General features: G+C 37.2%; 1 protein-coding gene across 3 annotated transcripts in view; it reads left to right on the top strand.

Annotated features, from left to right (window-relative positions):
* The window catches only part of fgf14 (fibroblast growth factor 14), a 160070-nt gene that overhangs the window by 104263 nt on the left and 32824 nt on the right, over positions 1-22983 (top strand). For 2 of the 3 annotated variants that reach the window (XM_048193870.1, XM_048193869.1), the window contains exons 2-3: positions 11488-11598; positions 15515-15618. In XM_048193870.1, coding sequence (XP_048049827.1) covers positions 11547-11598; positions 15515-15618 — 156 coding nt within the window. In that variant the 5' untranslated portion in view covers positions 11488-11546. Of the gene's footprint in view, positions 1-1672; positions 3001-11487; positions 11599-15514; positions 15619-22983 lie in introns of those variants that run through there. The other variant, XM_048193868.1, reaches the window with a different exon arrangement.

The raw sequence follows: 22983 nt of genomic DNA, 5'->3' as shown, positions 1-22983 counted from the left end.
GAATTTAAATGCTTGTTTCCTGTTCTGTCATTGGGTTTGCTGTGTAGTCCATTTGCCATCTGATTGCTTCCTTTTATTTTGAGTAAACGCTTCTGAAGCGTAAAGTTTTCTGCCATACACTAAAGATTAAAAGGCAATTTTGTATTCATGAGACTCAGAAGTTAACTAAAAATATGCCACAGGCATGTTCTTTCATTCCTTTTTTTTTTTTTGTAGTTTGTACTGCAGTCTCGTTGATTACTTGGCTTTTTTATTTTATTTTGCATAATCGCTTGTTCTTTTTCAGTGCACAAAGTCATGTTGTCAGACTGTAATACCTCTATTTGTGTCATGTTGCTTGCAATGTTGTTTTGCATTTACTATATAAATGATAAGCAGCTGCATAACTTGAATTAATAAGCTATTAACCAAAATGATTGCATTATATAATGCTTTATATCATCAGTTGATGTCTTTTTGATTCATATATTTTCAAATATATATACATTTGAATGTCCATGAAGTACAGATGTGTTAATGTTAATGGATTGCTTATTCGTGAAACCTAGTGATCTGTCTGTGCATATGCAAAAAATATGCAGTCTGTCTGTAAATAAATGGAGTCATAGTTAAGCTGACAGTGTCCGCTGCTGGCGGCTGCACAAACTGCAGTGTCTGTCTCACCGGCAATGATGCAGTCAGTTTAAGCTCTTATTATTTTAGCAGTCTGGTATTTCTGTGCTCATATGATTAGTTTAAGTATGATTATCTGACTATTTCATTTTAATACAATAAGTCTCTTGTGAATGTATATGAATGCGTATATTATTTAAATGCATGCTCCATATATATATTTTTGTATTTTCTCTGTAATATGCTCAAGCAGTGACCGGTGTTGAAATACCATCCCAGAGTCACTGTCTGTCTATTTAGGTGGAAGGGGTTGAAAAACAGCAGGGGGATGAAAGACTGAATATTTCATTGCAGTGACAAACAGCAGATGGCCCTCTTGAGTTTTTTTTTTTTTTTTCTCTCTCTCTCTCTTTTAAATTCCTCCTCTGTGATTGTGTTTCTCTGGTGATATTAATCTAAATGAGAAAATACTGTGTTATTGGGGCATGATATTAAATTGGCACCCCAGCCCTTATCGCAACACTCATTACCATATGATTCAAGAAACAGGCGACTGATAAATGTAGGCCTATAGCAAAAACACATGCACTCATCCGCACAATGCGTTACGTAGGTGTGTTTGTCTAAAGCACTGGGGGTCTCAATAGCACCTCAGAGGTGTGCTGTAGTCCTGGTTCGTTTTGCACTCGTGGGGCGTGTCGTGGAAATTAATTTCTCAGACATTCAATTCTCAGGCTCATGAACATGAAAGAAATTGTGCTTGAGGATAGTTCCTAATACACACAATCCAGTGAAAAATACATGTTTTTCTGCGTCTCAAGTCTGTGGAATTAGAATAATTATATATTCTGGCATCTTAATATATTTTTTTGGCGCCTGTCAAATGCGTATAGCTTCTATAAACACTAAATTAGACTATATCAGATATATTAAATATTTTTTTAATGTAGGCTAAATGTCATCGAATCTTATTATAAGCTCGTGCACACAGAGGACAATCCTTCCGTGCAGATATATACGGACATTAAGTGAAGGGTGGGTTTTGTTCTCGTCTTTGAAATGATGGCAAAGGAGGAGTTTGTCGTTAAGACTTGTTGATGATCAGTGAGGCTGAGGCGGGAAGCGCGTGGTCGTTAAGACTTGTTGATGCCGTTGATCTATGAGGCTGAGGCGGGAAGCGCGTGCGCCTCAGTCGCTCCGTTTGGAGACGCTAAGTGAGCTCGAGTTGGAGGATGAAAAGGAGCATTTCTTGAATACGTTTTCTTTCCTGGCTAACGTTAGCACCTATGCTGCACATTCGTGTACTCCAGCTTCTGGAAAAGACTTTTTTATTTGAGTTTATTTATTTGTTCGTTCCTGTCACACCGGGTAGACGTCATTCTCACCGGAGCCGCTCGGCGTTGCTTACATTTTTCCCTCACAAGACATGCTGCTTTAGAAAAGGAAAAAAACGCACGTCGTTATTGAATAACCACGCGACCTAGAACATGGGACTGAATGGGGAGTGATCGTCTGAATCAACAATAAACACCCCCGTTGCAACTTCGAGTCACCGTCGTTACGCCGTCGGAAGATGAGTGAACGTTTGAACAGAACCGGCGTGGATATCTGCTAAACTTGGTGAATATGTGAGACATGAATATGTGTAGTCGCAGGGCTCCACCTGGGAGACGAAGGTGGTCGCGTTTCTCCGCTTGACAGCTCAGAACGAAAAACGCTTTGTTTGTTCAGACTCCGGGAGTGGACGTCGCTGCCCAGGGTGCTGAATTTCATCAGGACCGGGTCAAACATAAAGGAAGGAAAGTGACGGATCGGAGAGACTCTCAAGCGTGACGTGAATATATTTTCATAATCCCATATTTTGGAGGAGCCGGGCAACTCATGTCATAATCATTCCGAAAACCATTGTGCAATCAGGAATGAAAAGTAACCTGCGTGACTTCGAAATGAAAATTGGAGAACATGTGAAATACGGACAGTTGAGTAACACTTCACCTTTGTATTCATTATGCTAATTCAGTGTCTTATTTCGCCATTCGTGATGTGTGGATCTCTTTGATCATCGTCCGTGCATTTCAGAGGGCAGAGCACACAAACAGTCGCAAAAATGGGACAATAATTGAAACAGATCGGGCGGTTTGTTGTTGTTGTCTGTGCTTTGTGTGTAAGGAGTTCAACAGCCCTGTTTTTGAGACATGGCAGCGGCGATTGCCAGCGGTTTGATCCGCCAGAAGAGACAGGCACGGGAGCAGCATATAGACCGACCATCCACCAACAGAAGGAGAAAAAGCCCAAATAAGAATAAAGGGCTTTGCAATGGGAACCTGGTCGACATCTTCTCCAAAGTGCGAATCTTCGGCCTCAGGAAACGCAGACTACGACGACAAGGTGTGGGAAGTTCCGTACACAAACCATAATTGTGCACATAAGAAGTCTATGCTATGTCTAATGTCTTGAGATAATACGCCCACATTTCATTTTCACATTCAGCTTTGACAACATGGTTTATCTCGACGAGAATAGCTTATAGACTTGTGTTGTGTCTTGACAGATTTCTTTGACAGGCAGTTTTATTTTCATCTGCCTACAAAAATCTGTCATTATTTTTAACACAAATTGTTAATTCAGTAATAAGACCACGCGTTCAATCTATGTACGTCATGCTTTCAAAAGAATTCTCAGTATTTTCTCCTCCGTTTTTTAAGGCCACATATATCAGTGCTAGATAGGATTTTTATACTAAGCTAGATTGTTTGAAATATTCTGAGATTTGGCAACCTCTCTCCTAGTCTTTGCTATACCCTTGAGAGGTGTTGATGTTGAATTATTGGCATGATTCAATGTATGCAAGTAAAGCAGCAGGTGCCCAACGTGTTGCAGGAAAAAAAAAAGAGAAAATGCTACCACTATATCACACCATCAGTAAACAACATCCAATGACAGCTTATCTTAATGGAAATGCCAGTGACACATTATTCAGTTTAGGTAAGATTAAAATGAAAATGAAAATGCAGGCTTCCTGTCACCCCCACAGCAATAGAGACATGTTCAGATAAAAAAACGAAATGAAAAATATTTATTATAAATGTTAGTACATTTTAATCATACAGCACTTTTATATATCAATTTTATTTACATAGAGAATATATTTATATGATCAGAAAATAAGCAATTTCTCAGGATACAAACAATCTTATAAACTGACAGTCAATTCATGAACATAATCTTATATCATAGAGTTAATATGTTAATGTATAATCACGAACCAGAAAATATTTGTGTGTGTACATTTTTGGCCTGCAAGCAGAAAAAAACAAAACAAACAAACATTGTAGGCTGGCAACTTTTCCAATAGATGAGCTACAGTCTGATAAAACTATATTAGAGGTGGCGATTTGGCATACTCTATATCATGGTACCTGTCAGAGATGTCCAGAGGGGAATCTTGCACAAATAAGTAGTGAGTAAAAGATGGAGCTGTTGCCAGGAGAAACTGCGAGTGATGAATTAGCCCTGCAACGTCTCGACTAACATGCACCTGTGACGGCCATCTTATTACAGATGGCGAACAGCTCATGGCCTCCCCTTACACTCCTAGGTTTAACTTTTTTGGAAAGCTGCTGCTTAGAAATCTTGTAGGTCAACAATGTCACTATGTACAATTGAAAACATTTAAATAAGGTGTCTTTAAGCATTTGCTGTTTAAGATGACTTGAGTGCTCACAGCTGGTTAGACAGCCACTTTTGAGTCCTTCTGCCTGTTGCGTTGTTGCCTGAGTTACTTTTGACGGAGCACCCCCTGGGATTTACCTCATTAATTTCCCATTGCAGCTAGATTTACAAAATCTTCAGTGAGCATTTTCACAGCCTTGAGGGCTCACCAGGGGCTCTATGAAGCTGAGCGTTAGCCTGCCCACCCTCCTAGGCTCTTTCACATGTAGCTTGTGTACTCAGGAGAAATAATGGTTAGCTTAGTGGTGGTAATTTAGTAGTGGTCACAAGAAGGACACGTTCAACATAGCTTTTGAGCACAGCCTACCATCGTACGAGGCAGTGAGATGCTACATTCGTCTCCATTTTAACTCTTACTTTTAGGTCGTGACATGCAGGCAATAGAAATATTCCCCAGAGAATGGAAAAGCATGTACAGACCATGAACTAAGACATTTTGCCTTGTGGCAGTGTAGTAACAGAAATCAGAGAAGACAGACCTCTGCAAGCATATTTTTTCGTGTCCTTTAGGTTTGTCAAACGAACAATGATAATAATGTGCAAGATCAGACTGCCAAAAGAAAGGTAACGTTTTTTTCCTCCTGCATTTGGAGTGCTAGTGTGAACCGTAAGCTTAAAGGGTTAGTTCACCCAAAAATGAAATTTCTGTCATTAATTACTCACCCTCATGTCTTTCCACATCTGTAAGACCTTCGTTCATCTTCAGAACACAAAATAAGATATTTTTGATGAAAGCCGTTAGTTTTGTTTTGGTTTTGCCCTCAAATTCTTGTCGCTTCATAAAATTAAGGTTGAACCACTGCAGTCACGTCAACTGTTTTAACGATGTCTTTAGTACATTTCTGGACCTTGAAAGTGTCGGTTAAGCGGGCGAGTCATATACCTCTCGGATTTCATCAAAAATATCTTAATTTGTGTTCCGAAGATGAACGAAGATCTTACGGGAGTGGAACGACATGAGGGTGAGTAAGAAATGACAGAATTAGCATTTTTGGTTGAACTAAACCTTTAAGGTTTGGCCAGCACCACAACCAAAAACATTAAACAAGGAAGTCCTTATATTATAACAGTCTTTATATACTGTTTAATATTGACTTATTTGACTTTCTAGACCCTCAAGCAGAATGCTGTTATTGACAGGTTTTTACCAGACTATGACAGAGATATGTGTTATGTTGCATTGAATGTGTCTTGTTCCAATGATTTATTATTATTGAACATTTTCAAGCTGTTTATTTCAGACTTCTATACATGTGTAAACACACACACACACACACACACAAACTTTTAATTTGGGTTCTCACTCAATTTTTGCCATGATTGCCCTCCAAAACAAATTCCGGGATCATAAAATATTTATTTGCTCATAGGTCAAAATTGAATAAAGAATCAATAGTAACACAGAATTTAAAACATGTGTGTATGTCTAAGAAAAGATAAATATCTCAGTATTTTTAAGCAAAGCTGTTCCAACATTGGCACAAGGTCTTTTGTTTGTAAGGTACCATTTCAATTTAAGATGTCAGAATGGACACAGACTGTTGACTTCAAATGCTCAGTCAATGCTGTCAGTTGTGACCAAAGTTTTAGATAAATGTACATTATACAATCTGACAGTTGTTGTTGCACAGTATGTTTTAGATTTTACAAAAGATTTCACTGGGGTCACAACAACAGTGTAAAATTGCAAATGAGTTTAGGCTGGCATAGGTATCTTAGAATAAAGGTTGATTAAGGCTCACTAGGTCAGATATTGAAATTGACCAACTGTTGATATATATTCCAGTTAATTTGGATGTTGCACCCTTATGCCATTTCAAGCCATCCATGTCTGATTAATGAATGACACAATTCTAATAAAATGAGGAGGTTGAGCTGTTTGTAAACGTCTATGACTTCGGAAAATATCTGAGAAATGGCTCCAGACATGAAAGGTCTCCATCAAGCCGGTGAAAACAAGTACATCTTTCATTTATTTAAAATCTCTTTGTTGAAACAGAGAGGTTATCTGTTTGCTTACATCTCGGAGTGTTGCCATGGAGCAATTTTTAACCTTTTTACTCCACAGGACATTTTATATCCCATGGCCATGAAAAAAATAAACATTGCTGTGAAGTGATTGCTTGCTAAAATACCCTGTGACAAATTCAATTTATAAATTTAGTAGGTGGAATGTTGAACAAGTTCTTTTATGGCAAAATATATAACTTTAACCTTGTATTCAAGTTTCGCTAAAAGCATGTAGTGAACAAGAAAGGGTGATAAAATATCTTTATCAATGAACTGCCCAGAACTTAGATAGTTTTGTGGTATTTACTGTCATTTTGTGCTTCTACATTTATCCACATTGAAAGTTCAGTGCTCTGATGATTATTATCCAGATAAGTGATAAATATGACAGAAATTCTTCACTGCAAGACATGGTCCAACACGCTGTTTGGACGATACGTGTTGCGTCCAATTAGAATGCTCAATGGAATGGAAGACCACCAGTGGAGACTAGCTTTTAATCTCTCTCTATGCTAAGTCTAATTAAAAAGTCTGATGAATCTTGCATACACTCAATTAGTCCTGACTGAAAGTGCACAGCACCTCCTTTAGTCCTGAGTGTAAGGTGGTGCTTGTTCTTGCACTGTGTAAATTATGAGCTTGATGTCAGTTCGCCTATAATGACTAAATTACTCTCTTTACATGTTTTCATTTCCGCCATGTTCCACAATGTTACGGTGATAACAATGATATTCATTGTGATGTACAGAGGTGAGTGATATATATATAGGAGAGTATAAATCTCATAATACTAGTAGTTCCAAGATTTAATGTAATGGCAGGTCTTTCTCAGTCCTTCCTGTGACAATGAATAGTGCGAGTGTGCTTACGAAAGCTGGAAAAGCCCTTCTCTTGTTCCTGAAAGTCTATAGTGGGTCAATCACATGTAGTTAAGTCTGCAGCTGGTGCTGTGTGCAGTGAGACATGCCCCCCCATTCCCGTCTGTCTGATGATAGCTGCCTCCACCTGTCTGTCTCCTTCTGTCTCTCTATCCACCACACACACAAAACCATGCACCTGCTGCTAACCTCTTATAAGGATGAATGCTAAGAACATCAATCATCTTTAAAAAAATAGACGTATTTTCCAGAAATGTCATGATGCTTGATTCTTTATGCTCAATGTGACAATAAAACAGTAAAGTTAGTGAAGTATATGATTATAAGGGATTTCATCTTTGGGTGCAAAGATGAAAGTTCTGTCAACATTTTCTCACTCTCATGTCATTCCAAATTTGTATGAATTTCTTTCTTCTGTGGAACACAAAAGAAGTTATTTTGAACAACACTGGAGCCCACTGACTTCCATTTACGAAAAAAACAAACCGATAATTCTCAAAATAATTCACAGAACAAAAGAAAGTCATATAGTTTTGGAACAACATTAGGGTGAGTAAATAGCATGTTTTATTTTTGGGTGAACTATCATTTTAAGCATTTTTTGTGGAAATAATGAGTGAGAGATGTATGTTCTGTATGAGATTTATGTTCGGCCGCTTTTCCACCGTCGGGCCGAACCGTTCTTAGAATGGTAAGGAATGGTTCCAGGTGTGTTTCCACTTGAGCCTGGAACAGCACGGCACAATCGTGCTGGTAGAATCCATGAAGTGACGTCGCCACTCAGGATTGGTCACTTGTCTGTTGCCTGGCTACCAGTTACTCTCTAGCTGGCATTTGAGTGACGTAAACACAAATAATTAGTAATAAAATTAAAAGAAATATCTGATCAGCCTCCATAATGCGGCCTTTATTTACATCTCATTTCATCAGTAAACGGTTGTGTTACCAAGGCAACGACTGACACTTTATAACATTCCAAAGAGGGCTGCGATCAGCCCCACAGTGGAAAATGAAATGGTAAACGTACCAGCTGGCCCGGATCGGCACGGAATGGAACGGTTACACAATGAGAACCGTTCGGTCTGATGGTGGAGTAGCGGCTTATGTTGATTACCTGGATGCCATTAACATTGATTTTGCTAAAGTAAGGTTCATTATTATTTTTTCGATGTGTAGCGATAATGTTTCATAACACATTTTGCACCATTTGTGCTGCAGACATGAAATATACCTCACATTGGATGGCTTGTTGAACAGAGTTGTGCTGTTACTTTTCTATGGTTTTTCCCTGATAGGTGATAAATCAGTTGAAAAAAAAATCCCATAGGCTTACATTAAAGGAGGGAGCTGAGCCATAGCTAGAGACCAGAATATCATAGACACTCGAGATGGGCTCTTTTTGGCCCAGTAAGAAACCACCTAGCAACCACCCAGAATACCCTAGCAACTAACTACATAGCAACGTCCTAGCACCACCCAGAAACACCCAATTGCAACAGTAAATAAATAAAAACACAGTAACATCCTGGCATTACACTGATGAGTTTTGCATGAGCAAGCACCACTCATATTTTCTTCAAAAAATTTACAAATGTCCTTTTCTTTGCATCCTCTCCATATTGCATCCATAACTTTGGGGTTGCACATGGAACCATATCTCATGCCCATCTCTTTGATTTTCCTCTGTGTTTTTTCCCCTCATAGTGCCTGTCTAAGTAAATTCAAAGGGAGCTTTTTGCTGTCTTTAAGCGGCTGTCTTTAAGGATGCTGTCTCAGCACTATCGCTGTGTAGGTGGAGGCAGATATCATAAAGCACCACTGTGATTAGCATTCTTTGTATCTCTCTTTCCCTTTAAACTCACCCTCTCCTTCCTTCTTCTGTTCTTTTCTCTCGCCCTCTCTTTCTTTTTGTCTCTCCACCTTTGATGTGCCAGTTTCTTCAGCCCTGCCCTGGCGAAAAACACAGGCAAATCCAGGGCAGCAGGCCAACGATAAACAGCAGCATTGTACCTACATCAATATGACAAGGCGGTTATTTGTTTACCAGCCTGGAGTTAAGCACAACAAGGCTGGTTGAGAGTATCACAGGAGACCCTTATAACCAAATGAGACTACAGCATTTTATGCTCTTAAAAATCCTTCCTGTCTCTTGAAATTGGTGTCACTCGCATCTATTTATGTCATTACCCCCAAGCAGTGTTTTCTAAAGCACAACACAGCCTCCCCAGAGTTAAACAACCAAAGGTAGTGTTTTTTTTGTTGTTGTTGTTGTTTCATACCATCGTTTTACAATTCACATATACTGCATTTACAATTTTAAAGGAATAGTTTCCCCCCAAAAACATTTACTCTTCCTCATGTCATTCTGAACTGTGTGACTGCAAATTTATCTGCTGTTCACAAATTCAAACTTTGTACATTATGATTGATTTGAAGACACACAGTTATTGATGTCAAACCTGGAGAAACGCGTCTCCCTGTGTAATGCTTCAGAAGACTGAGAGAATTTGGTGTGAATGCTTGGTGCTGCTTTTGAAAGCTTCTCCACCACGTCTATGTATTTAGATGAGTTCCAACAGTGCAAACTGCTGTTCTGTGTCTTTCTGAATTAGCACCGTCTAGAATGCAGATGTTCGGTATTCCCTTAGCGATACTTCTGAGCAGACGTATCTTAAAACAACGTAGCTGTAATGTGTGTATGTGTGTGTTAACGGAAGTTAAGGACAGTGTTTTGATAGAACCTCCTTTAGATCTCCACTGTCATATGACAAAACAATTTGTTCCTCTTACTGTTCTAATCAAGAAGTCATGATGAACACAGGAGCAAATTCATACAGATTCAGTTACTGACATAAAAAGAACTAGAGGGGACAGACTTTCCATTATCTTCATTTTTACTACAGTATTACATCATAAAATCCAATTTAATTTGTGTATGCAAAATAAGGGGCATTTGTAATTATGAAACCTTTCGCTTCTGTTTAGTAATCAGATTACAGTGTTGTTCGTGAACATCGATTCAGCGAGCTCACTTGCCTGGTTACCTTCAATGATTTGTCTGATAAGCTGCCTGTTGATATCAAATTATAATTATCTTTGTATCTTTTGCTGTTCTGCTTCACATTTATGTCATCACATTAATGTAACTATATGCTTTTATTATTATTATTATTAAGAAAGAATGTGTTTCTGTATGGCATGGCTGTAACCACCATAGACATGAGATGTTCACAGAAAATGAGTGTGAATTCCAATGTGATGCTGTAGTTTTAACAGTGGAAGTGTGCGTGGTAAAATATCCAAGATTAAATGTCTGGCTACTTACAACTGTTTTATGATGTTCAACGACAGACAGTAATATCTTAGTAATCCAAACTACTCGACTTGTTTTTTATGAGATTTTGCCATTTTAAATTGAAAACATATTCTATACATGATCCATGTAATTCATAATTGAATGTGACGAGACAAGAAATGTTTTGCGTTTTTGACATATTAGACATGAATAAGAGTGAATGTGTGCATAGGATATTTTAAAATAAAATTGTATTTGCAAATAGTTTAAATTGATTATTTCATAATTAGACCTAGAACTTCTTTTGCCATACTTATTTGTTTTTTTTTTTATTTCCATGAAACCTATTTAATCCTGTAATTATTTAATTCTGTAAATTAAAAAGACCAATACATGGCCTTGCTGTATGGTACTCAGCACTAGGCGGTCAAGATAAATCTTTATCAGGCCCAGCTAAAGAGGGCGCTACTGAGTCTCCTTCATATTAAAGTCACTGCACAGCACAAAATGCCTCATAGTTTTTCTAGGATAGATTTTCTTGACAAATATTTAGCTACCCTTCTGCATAAAGAGGCTTAAAGAGATAGCTTACCCAAAAGTAAAAAAATTGTCATCATTTATTCACCCTCATGTCGTTCCAAAACTGTGTCACTTTCTTTTTTCTGTGGAACATAAAATATTTTGAGAAATGTCTCAGTGTTTTTTTTTTTTTTTTTTTTTTTTCTCTCCATACAATGAAAGTCAATCGGCTCCAATGTTATTTGGTTCCCAGTGTTGTTCAAAATATCTTATTTTGTTTTCCAAAAAAGAAAAAACAGAACAGAATTTTCCTTTTTGGGTGGACTATTTCTTTACATTGTTATTGTTATGTATTGGTAGATTACATAAACTTACTTTTACATTCATGGTGTCTGTATATTCTATAGTTCAAGAACTCTTGTTTTCTGTCTTCCTCCACAGATCCCCAGCTCAAGGGTATAGTGACCAGGTTATATTGCAGGCAGGGATACTACTTGCAGATGAACCCAGATGGATCTCTTGATGGGACCAAGGATGACAGTAGTAATTCTTGTGAGTTTCCTCTAATTTCATAATCATTGCACATAATAAAAAATCAAAACATGAAAATGTTTCAAAAGGAATGACACCTGCTTGATATGTATGGTGGGAAAAATGCTACACTTAAAAGGTAAAGTGTGCACAAATGCATATCATTACTTTTACTGCACACACTTTTAAAATCCCTGTTACTGATTCATTTTCTGTAGTTATCACTGTTGCTGATATGGCAGTAGGCTGGTCCTTGGGGAGACGTGTGTGTGCATGTGAGGTGATAACTCAGGAGGCAATGGTGTATTATTAGCCTCTACTGGGCCTGCTTTTCAAATGCTTCAGGCCAGCTGCTTAATTTGATTTTAATATGCAGCTGTACCGACAGAGTGACACACAGAGGGCTCTCTGTCAGTCACACACTCTGAGAGAAGATGATACTTGACATTTGTGACATAAGAAAGACACCTACACAAATTCAGAAAACAACTATAGAGGTGGCGTATAACAATATAAAAACACACTGATTATTAATTTTTCAAAGTAATCAAAGTTTTACTAAGGTAATCAAACAACAACAGTAACTAGATTTTCCTTTCCTAAAGCTAGAACATTTTTGATGTTTTTCATTTTAGGTAAAATGATCATTTTTTATATGGGTTATTTATATAAATTAACCCAAATATAGATAGAAAAAATATTGACCCAAAAGTATTTGGATAGTTTTGGACACTTAAGCCACCCTTGGATGAAATGAAATTGCAAAATATTAATACATTTAATTGCATTAGATCAGGGGTTCTCAACCTTTTGCAGGCTGGGCCCCCCTAAAGCTGGTTTATTTCAGTTGGGGCCCCAGTTTAGGCCCACATTATTATTATTATTATTATTATTATGAAAACCAGAGGGGGGGATGTTTTGATTTTTTTTTTTTTTTTTTTTTTTTTTTTTTTTTATTTGTTCAAAACCACAGTGGAGCTATATACAGTTTTTGGCAGCTGTTACAGAAACATTTTTACAAAAAAATTCTGATTTAACCTTGAGATTTGAAGTATTAGATATTTGCAACACTACAATGACACTAATAATTCTTAATTTCTGATAGAAATGCAAAATCAATCGGTAGTTATTAATAGAATAACAAGACACAAACCTCTACATTCAATCGCATTTGACCACATTTATTTTTGATCACAGTGCATACACATACAAACTTTAAGTCCAAAAGTACACACATTTGGAGAAATACACGTTTACCTCAGATTTCATTAAGCCGGGCCGTATGCAGGGTTTCATAATTACCGAGGTCAGAAAATGTTGTTTGGTAGGGGGGTACGGGGGTATGCTCCCCCGAGAAAATTTAGATTTCCTTAGTGTACATGTGTGCATTTTTAAGACGTTTTAAGGCCAACAATAGCTTTAAAACCATATCAACAAATACATGCATGCACAGTTTTGAGACAGCGTTAATCGCATGTTTGGTAATTTCATGACTTAACTTACAACAGAACAACGGACGGTGCATGCTCGTAGCTTTTGCGCTTTATATAAGCTATAATAAAGTAATTATGCAGCGAGCGCCGGCGCATTTGCACATGCAATTCTTCAGTGCGCGCCACGAGCACAGTATAACGGATGATTGAACAGTCTTGTTAATTTCTCTGAGTTTTACTGACATAGCCTGACAACATCTCATCTGACCGCAGTTCACTGTTGTTCAACTGAAGCTCCCTCGTCGTCACCTGCACCTTTTCCGCGCTCGTTTGACTGGCGCCTTGTGCTGCTGAGGTGAAGTCGGAATGCGTGTCTGAAAAGTGTCCCATTTGTTGTGGTCGTAAAAGAGACAGTTCTATATAAACACAACGTTTTACTTGGCGATGTTTATATATATATAGGCTATATATAAAACTAAACACGACCTCACGTTTTCCTACATTTGCAGCCTCTGAAACTTGAGCGCCGTTTTCTAAAGTCTATGAGCGCAGCACACACAAATAAACTAAATGGACATACTGCAGTTAAATTTCAAAATGTGGTGTTTTTATATTTATAAGATTTGAATACAGTTCAGCAACATATCACACGACCTGACGACCAAGAGAGCTGACAATTGACCATCACTTAATTTACCATCACCTCGCGATTGAAAATGTGACACTGATATGACAGTTCAACAAACAAATTATTAATATTAAGTCACTTACATTTTAGATGAAATAATGACTGTTTTGGTCTATTTTAGCAGCGAAAATAGATCCGATGAATCCAAAAAAAGATCACAACATAGCGCATCTCACAGCAACACTCGATCGTGTTTTGAATGATTAAGTGTTTTGAACAACGACTCAATGACGACTCAATGACTCGCTTAATAAAACCGCTTATCACCTGCATTTGTGCTCACTATCGACAAACCAATCAAATTTGTTCAAAACTTTTTTTAAATCAGTCCAAACACATTTTAATTTTTATTCAGGAGTTATGTATATACAAAACTATAACTTTTTATGACAGTAGTTTAGTGATAAAAAAAAAATTGCAATTTTTTATTTTTTTTAATTTTTTTTCCCCCTCCCATCATGTAGCCTACTCGCACCCGGGGGGGGCGCGCCCCACCGGTTGAGAACCACTGCATTAGATAACAAAATCCCAAACAAAGTGTGATCTGCAAACAAATTATTCTATACCTTTTCTCCAAAATAACGTTTTGCCCTCTTTACAAAGACTTTATATATAGAAGTGTGCACAGTGTGCACTCATATTAGGCTACTATTAAGGGGAGAAAGTGCATTGTGCAATAATACGGAAAGTCCCACCTTCTAAATAAAAGAGCCAATCATCGATTGGTAAAGTCATTGCGTCACTGCAGCTGCAGTTAGAAGCTCTGGTTGCTAAGTGCTTGTGTTGTCTTAAAGTAAATTCCACTTGGATTTTTGTTTGTATTACTTTTTTTTTTCATTTTTGGTAAAATAATAGTTATTAATATGGGTTATTTATATAAATGATATAAGCTGCAAACCCATATATAGATGGAGGGAGAGAGAAACAGTGGTGAAGGAAAGGAATGAAATTGCATGAGGGATTTCAATATCATGCTTGCTTTGGAAGACAAGGATGCAAAGTCCATTTTGTGCTCTTGTAAGAATCCGTTCCAATGTGCCTGTGGAGCACTTCCAGAAACTCACTTTGATGTAACTGTCCCACTCATATTTTGCCACACCAGAGTCTTCTAGACCAGGGCTTTTCTGAAATCATTTTCATTCAAGCACCCCGGGAGCTCTGCCAATTACCAGTGAGTTGAAGTGAGTTCATTACACTTTAGGTTTAAATCACCCCTTTGGATGCACTTAGTGTCACCAGCTAGGCTGTTACTTCCCTCCAGTACAAACAATGGCCATTACCTCACAAGAGCGAAGAGCTGCTCCAACAACAAAAGATCCATTAAATCTGCCATGCACTACTACTGCCTCCAATCGCTAGCCTTCTATGCTCCAGCTTGTAGCGCCAGGCTTCTGTTGCTGCCCACTGGGCATAAAAACAATTATTTTACATAATATGAGGCCTCCATTCAATTTCTGTGTATCAGTTTTATGCACCACACTATCCCTGTTTATGCACGCTGTAGAGTGCAGCTCATGTTCAGTTTATGGGTTCAGATTTGAAGCCCAATGTTTATCATTCTAATTCCATTTTAGTGAAGTTTGCTATTATTATTGGGGTTAGGAGTTTGTTCTACATCATAAACGCTCTTAGATCTGCATAGCAACATTCAAAAACACTTTGTACTCACATTTTCTTCAAAAATTCTAACAGTTTTGTTTTCATTTTCAAATTTGTCAGAAATTCCACAATTCCACACTTTTTATTTTAGATATTATTCGTTGAAATTTTAATTAATTGAAAATTTGCATTTGTTAACCCCTGTATTGTTTTACAGCGTTGTTCAACCTCATCCCTGTGGGCCTTCGGGTCGTTGCTATTCAGTCTGTGAAGACGGGCTTGTACATCGCCATGAATGGAGAAGGCCATCTGTACACATCAGTGAGTACACAGTGTTTGAAGAATTCAGGTCTTACAGATGCCAGTTTCTTCAAGATTCTGTTGCTCTGTACCAGAAGCTCCTTCTAATTCTGTATACTAGCTGAAACAACTGGTTGATTGTACATGGGAGACTGATTCCAATAAAGTTTTTCTGTTAGCATATTGCTAAGCTATACATGCTAATCTTCAATAGCCACACAAATATCGAGTAAGATATTCCAGTGTAATTAGACTGAAGTATGTCTCAAGAAAGCTTACTTGGTTCTGGTACAGGTTTTGGTTGGATTTTAAATTTACCATAGTTTAACTGTGAAATGTCATATCTTTGTGATCTTGGACACATAAAAAAATCTGAACATACAAAATTGCATACCCTCACTCTCAGTATCAGTCACTGGACCTCTCTCAGATGTTGGCATAGCCATCTAATTTACAATGACACATCAGCTCAGGCTCAAAGCTGATTCCTTTTTCACTACTCCTTTATACCCCTAGAGCTCAAACTCATCTGAAAACATATTCTCACTGCAGGTAAAAGACGAGTCATTGTGACTACTCCAAATTTTGCAGAACTGCAGAACATCGTCATCTATTATTTCATTCTGTAAAAACTGATATTGCACTAATAAACAGAAGCGGGACAAAATCTGTCCAAATGGGTACACAGGTAGCTGATAGAAGTTACATACAGTGCTGCTTGAAAGTTTGTGAATCCCTTGCAGAATCTATGAAAATGTGAATGATTTTAACAAAATAAGAGGGATCATACAATATGCATGTTATTTTTTATTTAGCACTGTCCTGAGTAAGATATTTTACATAAAAAATGTTTACATATGGTCCACAAGACAAAAAAATAGATGAATTTATAAAAACGACCCACTCAAAAGTTTGTGAACCCTTGATTCTTAATACTTAATACTTTCCTGGATGATCTACGACCGCTTTTTTTTTTTTGTGATGGTTGTTCATGAGTCCCTTGTTTGTCCTGAGCAGATAAACTGCCAAATATTCTTAAAAAAAATCCTCCAGGTCCCGAAAATTCTTCAGATTTCCAGCATCTTTTGCATATTTGAACCCTTTCCAGCAGTGACTGTATGATTTTGAGATCCATCTTTTCACACTGAGGACAATTGAGGGACTCAAACACAACTATTAAAGAGGTTCAAACATTCACTAATGCTCCAGAAGGAAACATGATGCATTAAAGGTGCCAGTGAACGATGTAATATAAGTCTTAAGTGTCCCCTGAATGTGTCTGTGAAGCTTCAGCTCAAAATATCCCATAGATTTATTTTTTTTATTAATTTTTTCAACTGCCTATTTTGAGGCATAATTAGAAATGCGCCGATTCATGCTGCGGCCCCTTTAAATTGCGCGCTCTCTGCCCCCTCCCAAGCTCTCGACTCACACAGCACAAAGTTCACACAGCTAATATAACCCTCAAAATGGATCTTTACAAAGTGTTCGTCATGCAGCATGTCTAATCGCGTAAGTATGGTATTTATTTGGATGTTTACATTTGATTCTGAATGAGTTTGATAGTGTGCTCCGTGGCTAATGGCTAATGCTACACTGTTGGAGAGATTTATAAAGAATGAAGTTGTGTTTATGAATTATACAGACTGCAAGTGTTTAATTTAAGAAAATAGCGTCGGCTCTCTTGTCTCCGTGAATACAGTAATAAACGATGGTAACTTTAACCACATTTAACAGTACATTAGCAACATGCTAACGAAACATTTAGAAAATTTACAAATATCACTAAAAATATCATGTTATGGATCATGTCAGTTATTATCGCTCCATCTGCCATTTTTCGCTGTTGTTCTTGCTTGCTTACCTAGTCTGATGATTCAGCCGTGCACAGATCCAGATGTTAATACTGACTGCCCTTGTGTAATGCCTCGATCATGGGCTGGCATATGCAAATATTGGGGGCGTACACGTGTTACGTAACAGTCGGTGTTATGTTGAGATTCGCCTGTTCTTCTGAGGTCTTTTAAACAAATGAGATTTACATAAGAAGGAGGAAACAATGGAGTTTGAGACTCACTGTATGTCATTTCCATGTACTGAACTCTTGTTATTCAACTATGCCGAGGTAAATTCAATTTTCAATTCGATGGCACCTTTAAGAGTCGGGGTGAAAACTTGAACATAGGTGCGTCCCAATTCGCGTACTTATGCACTATTCTATGACGTTTTTAAGTACAAATAGTGCGAGTAGTGCGTTCACACAGAAAATTCCAAAAAGAAAAAGTGCACTTTAAATACCCGGATGATGCACTAAATTAATGGAAAAAACAAAGTGTGGAATGTTGGACACTTCATGCACTCAACTGCCGCAGCTTTAATTACGTTGCAGAGGGGGAGAGGGGACCAGACCCCAATGTTTAATGACAGAATAAATGTGCAAAATTCATACACTACATGGATTAGTACATAGTGTATAAGTGCATAGTGTATAGTGCGTCATTAGGGACACAAATTTGGATAAAGATTTTTTTTTTTCATTTAGTAAAACAGAACGAACAGAAGACACTTAAATGTTTGCCAGAAGACAAATTAAGTACAATATTCATTGATCTTCAAATTCAAAAAGTTTTCACCCCCCAGCTCTTAATGCATCGTGTTTCCTTCTGGAGCATTAGTGAATGTTTAAACCTTCTTTAATAGTTGCGTTTGAGTCCCTCAATTGTGGAAAAGGTTCAAATACGCAAAAGATGCTGGAAAACTGAAAAAACTTTGGGACCTGGAAGATTTTTTTTTAAACAATATTGGGCAGTTTAACTGCTCAGGACAAACAAGGGACTCAGAAACAACCATCACAAAACATAAAAACAGCCGTGGATCATCCAGGTAACCACACACAGTATTAAAAATCAAGGGTTCATAAACTTTTGAATGGGGTCATATTTATGAATTCAGCTGTTTTTTTGTCTTGTGGACTTTATGTAAACATCTTTTATGTAAAATATCTTATTCAGGACAGTACTAAATAAAAAAAAATGACATGCATTTTGTATGATCCCTGTTATTTTGTTTAAATTATTAACATTTTCACAGATTATGTATACAGTATGTACATATTTCACAGATATGTACATATCTTTTACATTGCAGAAATCATTATGGAGCTACAATACATAATAGAGCATGTCTCTATTATGGTTTTAGTTTTAAATGCACACCACAGTTATGGACACCCACATAAGCATTAGTAGTATTATCAAAAAGATATGTTGCTGAAACACTTGCGCTACATTATAGTCTTAATGTTTGCCATTAAATATTCCATTTAGCCTACAGTGCAATGTATCCATCTTGAACAGATGGTCATTAATTACTGGCAACCATGACAATCAGTGAGGTGTCACCATTCCTCTCTGGTGCTGGTCATTATTTGACAGAGCACTGCACAGTACTAACCCATCTAACAATCTCAGAACTCTGTGTTATAGCACTTATAATGTTTCTGCTTTCTTAGAATGATTTGCATTGTTGCATTTGTAAGTCATTGTTGGTAAAAGTGTCAGCTGAACTAAAAAATGTAACTTTAAAATGTAATGAGCCATAACAATATACAGATAACTTTGCATACAGAAAAGGGCAGAAGTGAGACACCCCCAAAAGTATTGACAGTTTTGGACACTTAAGCCACAATTACGATGAATAGATTCAATTGCATTCAATAACAAAATGTCAAACCAATAAAATGCAAGCGTATGATTCTAGTCCTTTTCTCTGAACAAACTTCTTTGCTGTTTTTACAATGACCAGATGGTCTAAAAAATTTTGTTCATCAGTTGTTTCATAATTTAAACTTTTTTTGTGAATATTTTTTTCTTGAAGTGTGCTTGCACTATCATTAATATAAATTACACTTGCTTTGATATAATTTTTTATATTCATATCTTTAAGAGTATCTAAAGTGTCTCTGTATATGCCCAATACATGTTTCCAATTATACAGGTATTTTTAGTGCTAGACATTAGTTTTAGAATAATGGTTATATGGACTAGACATGTTGATATGCAGAAGCTGTTCTTCCCAGGTAACAAGCTTAAACTTCCAGTATTCAGTCACAGCTGACCCAGCATATTTCACTGTAGAGCCTTACACAATGACAATATTTCCCGATCCTAATGGGCTTACTAATCAACTCTATGGATGCGCCCACACACTCTCTCAGCTTTCTATCACTGCTTCTTTTCTCCTCTCTCTGGTCCTGTGTGAATGAGTCAGGTAATGGCAGAGAAAGCTCCGCTCCTTTTCTCTGTCTCCTGTCTGAGGTTTGTACATTCATTTGGCAGTATTCCGCTTTTCTATGAGAATGTGCAGTTATTACCTGACCTTCCATCCATTAGGGGCCATTTTTTTTTAATTTAAAAATTACACAGAATTCTAGCACTACAGCAAACATGAGTTTAACCATTTTAAACATTTTTTTTTTGGATAAATTAATAAAAATGATAATAAATGGAATTAATAGTATATGGTCGCAAGTTCCATAGTTACCAACATAGTTCAACGATTTGGCATTTCCCGAAAAAAAATAAAGCAAAATGACATGGAACAACAATGAAGTAGTCATTAGGTGTCATGTTCATTACAGCAGCATCTCTGAGCTCTCGAATAGACTAATTAGCAAAATGTTATTACTCCTCCACCTGCGTGTGACGTCATTAATGACAGTCCTATATTTTTGAACCAAAGTGGTTCAAATGACAGAGGTGCGACCATGTTTGTATGGTTTCGGGAAACAGTTGTAACTAGTTGGTTAGTTACTCCAATGATGCCTAGTGCTATGGTAGTTAATCAGTGAGTTACGTCGCTGTATGCGAAACGCACCTCTGAATGAGATTTATTACTATTCTAACGAAAACCACAAACCACTAAAAATGAGTTTTGAAACAATTTTGTGTCTATTTCTGTCATTCCAACATTTTATTGTATTACAGATTAATGACATTTTATAGTGTACGATCAATCGTTACTCATTTGCCTTCATCAGTCAGGCACAAATGAAGGCATGCTGACAGCCTGCTTTGATTAGTTGTTCTCCATTCTCTCTTAGAGTCAGGCTGAAAGAATACGATAGTCCTGTTGAATAGAGCAGAATTCCATTAAGAAGCTCTAGCACTGCATCCTGGTCTTTTGTCTGTCAGGCCTTTTTTTGTACAGCGAGGGAGTACAAGTGACCCGATAGTATCAAAACGTCCTGGAGTCTCGGCACAATGGACTCATGAAAAGAAAGACTTCAATAATCTTCCATTTTTCAATCCCTCTCTTTTATTCAAAAGGCTCAAACTCTGCTTTCCTCTCTGCTGCTGATGTTCATAGACTGATTCATCCTTTGGAATAATAATCAAGCTGCTTTTCTGGGTGGCTGCAGGTGTGACAGTTATGCAGTTATATAAATACAAAACAAAGCATTGCTCTGAAAAGCAAACATACTTGTCTGCTTGAGTGAATGAGAAATTTGTATGTAACTATTAAAACAAATGGCAAAGAACATAAAAAAAATAATCATGAATGTATTCATTTTAGTCACTGTATGATGTTATATGGCCTAAAAGTGATTTGGTTTTCGTGGCTCTCCTGCTCTCTTCAAAGCTGTTTGTTCTCCTCTATGGATTGAAGAGAGACAGGTCTATAGCTTTATCGCCCTGCCACACTTGTTAGAGCTACCTTTCATGAGAGTTAGATTGACTCTTCACATCAGTAGACTGGCCCCTGTAGACTTACATCCCTTTGGTGCTTGTGTAGTTTGAACTATTGCTACCAGAGTTTGCTTACAAAGCTCAGTTCACTCCATAGAGCCAATTTGATTTGTTAAGTATTTGATTTATTTTCTGAACACTTGCAGCCACAACACATTGGATAAATGGATACATCTTATGGATCTTTTTGGCATATTTCTAAATGATAGAGCTTTTAGCCCCTTGAATTAATGTAATCACATCTGACATAATGACAATATTTCCACTCTCTTGATGTTTTTCTACAGTACATCCTACAGTACAGTAATCTCATTCGGTGTTGGTGGTGTACAATGGGGGTTATAAAAAAACATTCATATCTTTCCAAATGTCCTGCACTGAGTTTGCTGGTTGCCAGGATTTCTTGTAGGGTAGACATATATGTTGGTTAAAGATAAGAACTTGTCTTCTTACAGCATATTTTTGAGCACTAATCTCATATCTAACCAGAGGTTTCACATAACCTGTCCAATCAGAGATAAGCACCATCCAATCCCTGCCCTCCCACTGACGGTCACTGCCTGACGAGTGGAAGATTATCAGCTCTGTTAAAATATATAAAATACCTTCACCTTTTTAGACATATTTATCCCTGTTTAAAGGAGCATGTTTCTCCATTGGGCAAGAAAACTCTGTCAAAAAACAACCTGAGGATATAAGCTATAATAGATAAGATATGAGCGAGTTCATCACATGGCATTTCATGGTAGATGGCTCAGTCTGATTATATTCTCAAGTGTTTATTATTCTCACCCTCACATCTAAATCTTCCTACATATTTTTGTTTGTTTATTTTGTTTCAACAAGCAACCAAAATCACAGAGCATAATATTTTATGATGAAACACCTTATTAAATGGAATATGCAAAAATGCTTTAGCTTTTATTCTTTTTGTTAAATTTGCATCTTGAATGCAAATCATCATGAGGACCTTTTTTTTTTTTTTTAATAAGCTTCACCAATCTGTACTACCTGAATACAGAGACAGCAGAGGGAGGAACCAGGGACTGGTGAGAAACCATCTTCATGCATTAATGAACAATAAGGTCAAAGCTACAAGCTGGCTTGGAAAATAGAATCGGGGGACAAGTCGTTTATAAATAGGCCATGTTTTTTTATTCTGCCAATCTGAATAATACCACAATTACTTTGTCTTTTTCAATTTATTTCATTTGGTCTGTATATAAATATAACTATAGTCAAAACTGCATCTAACCCAAGTACCATGTCCATTGTGCGGACAATTATATTTTGAATAGTCCATCACTAAGTTTTAGCGCTAAGGCTGGTCTGAATACCATTTTTTGAGCTTCGAAGCTTCGGTAGTAATTAACACCGAATATTCGAAGCTTCGGAGGGAGGGGGCTGAACATATTCTTCTCTCTAATAAAGACAGTGTAACGAGTAGAAATATGGTGTGGCCCCTTTAAGAGTTGTGCGCTCCCAGTTGAATGGTCTGCATTGTGTGCGACTCGATCACTGAATGTATGCGGGTTATTTCTGTTTCTCTGTTGCTCATTTAAAGTTATTTTCTTTATTAAGTAATGCTGTGGACAGCATAATATTTTCGACAAACAGTTATACGAGTGTCATGGGGAAT

Source organism: Megalobrama amblycephala, linkage group LG6 (assembly GCF_018812025.1).
Source record: "Megalobrama amblycephala isolate DHTTF-2021 linkage group LG6, ASM1881202v1, whole genome shotgun sequence".
In the NCBI taxonomy this organism is placed as follows: domain Eukaryota; kingdom Metazoa; phylum Chordata; class Actinopteri; order Cypriniformes; family Xenocyprididae; genus Megalobrama; species Megalobrama amblycephala.
The sequence above is the reverse complement of the archived record's forward strand: the minus strand, read 5'-3'. Positions and strand labels throughout refer to the sequence as shown.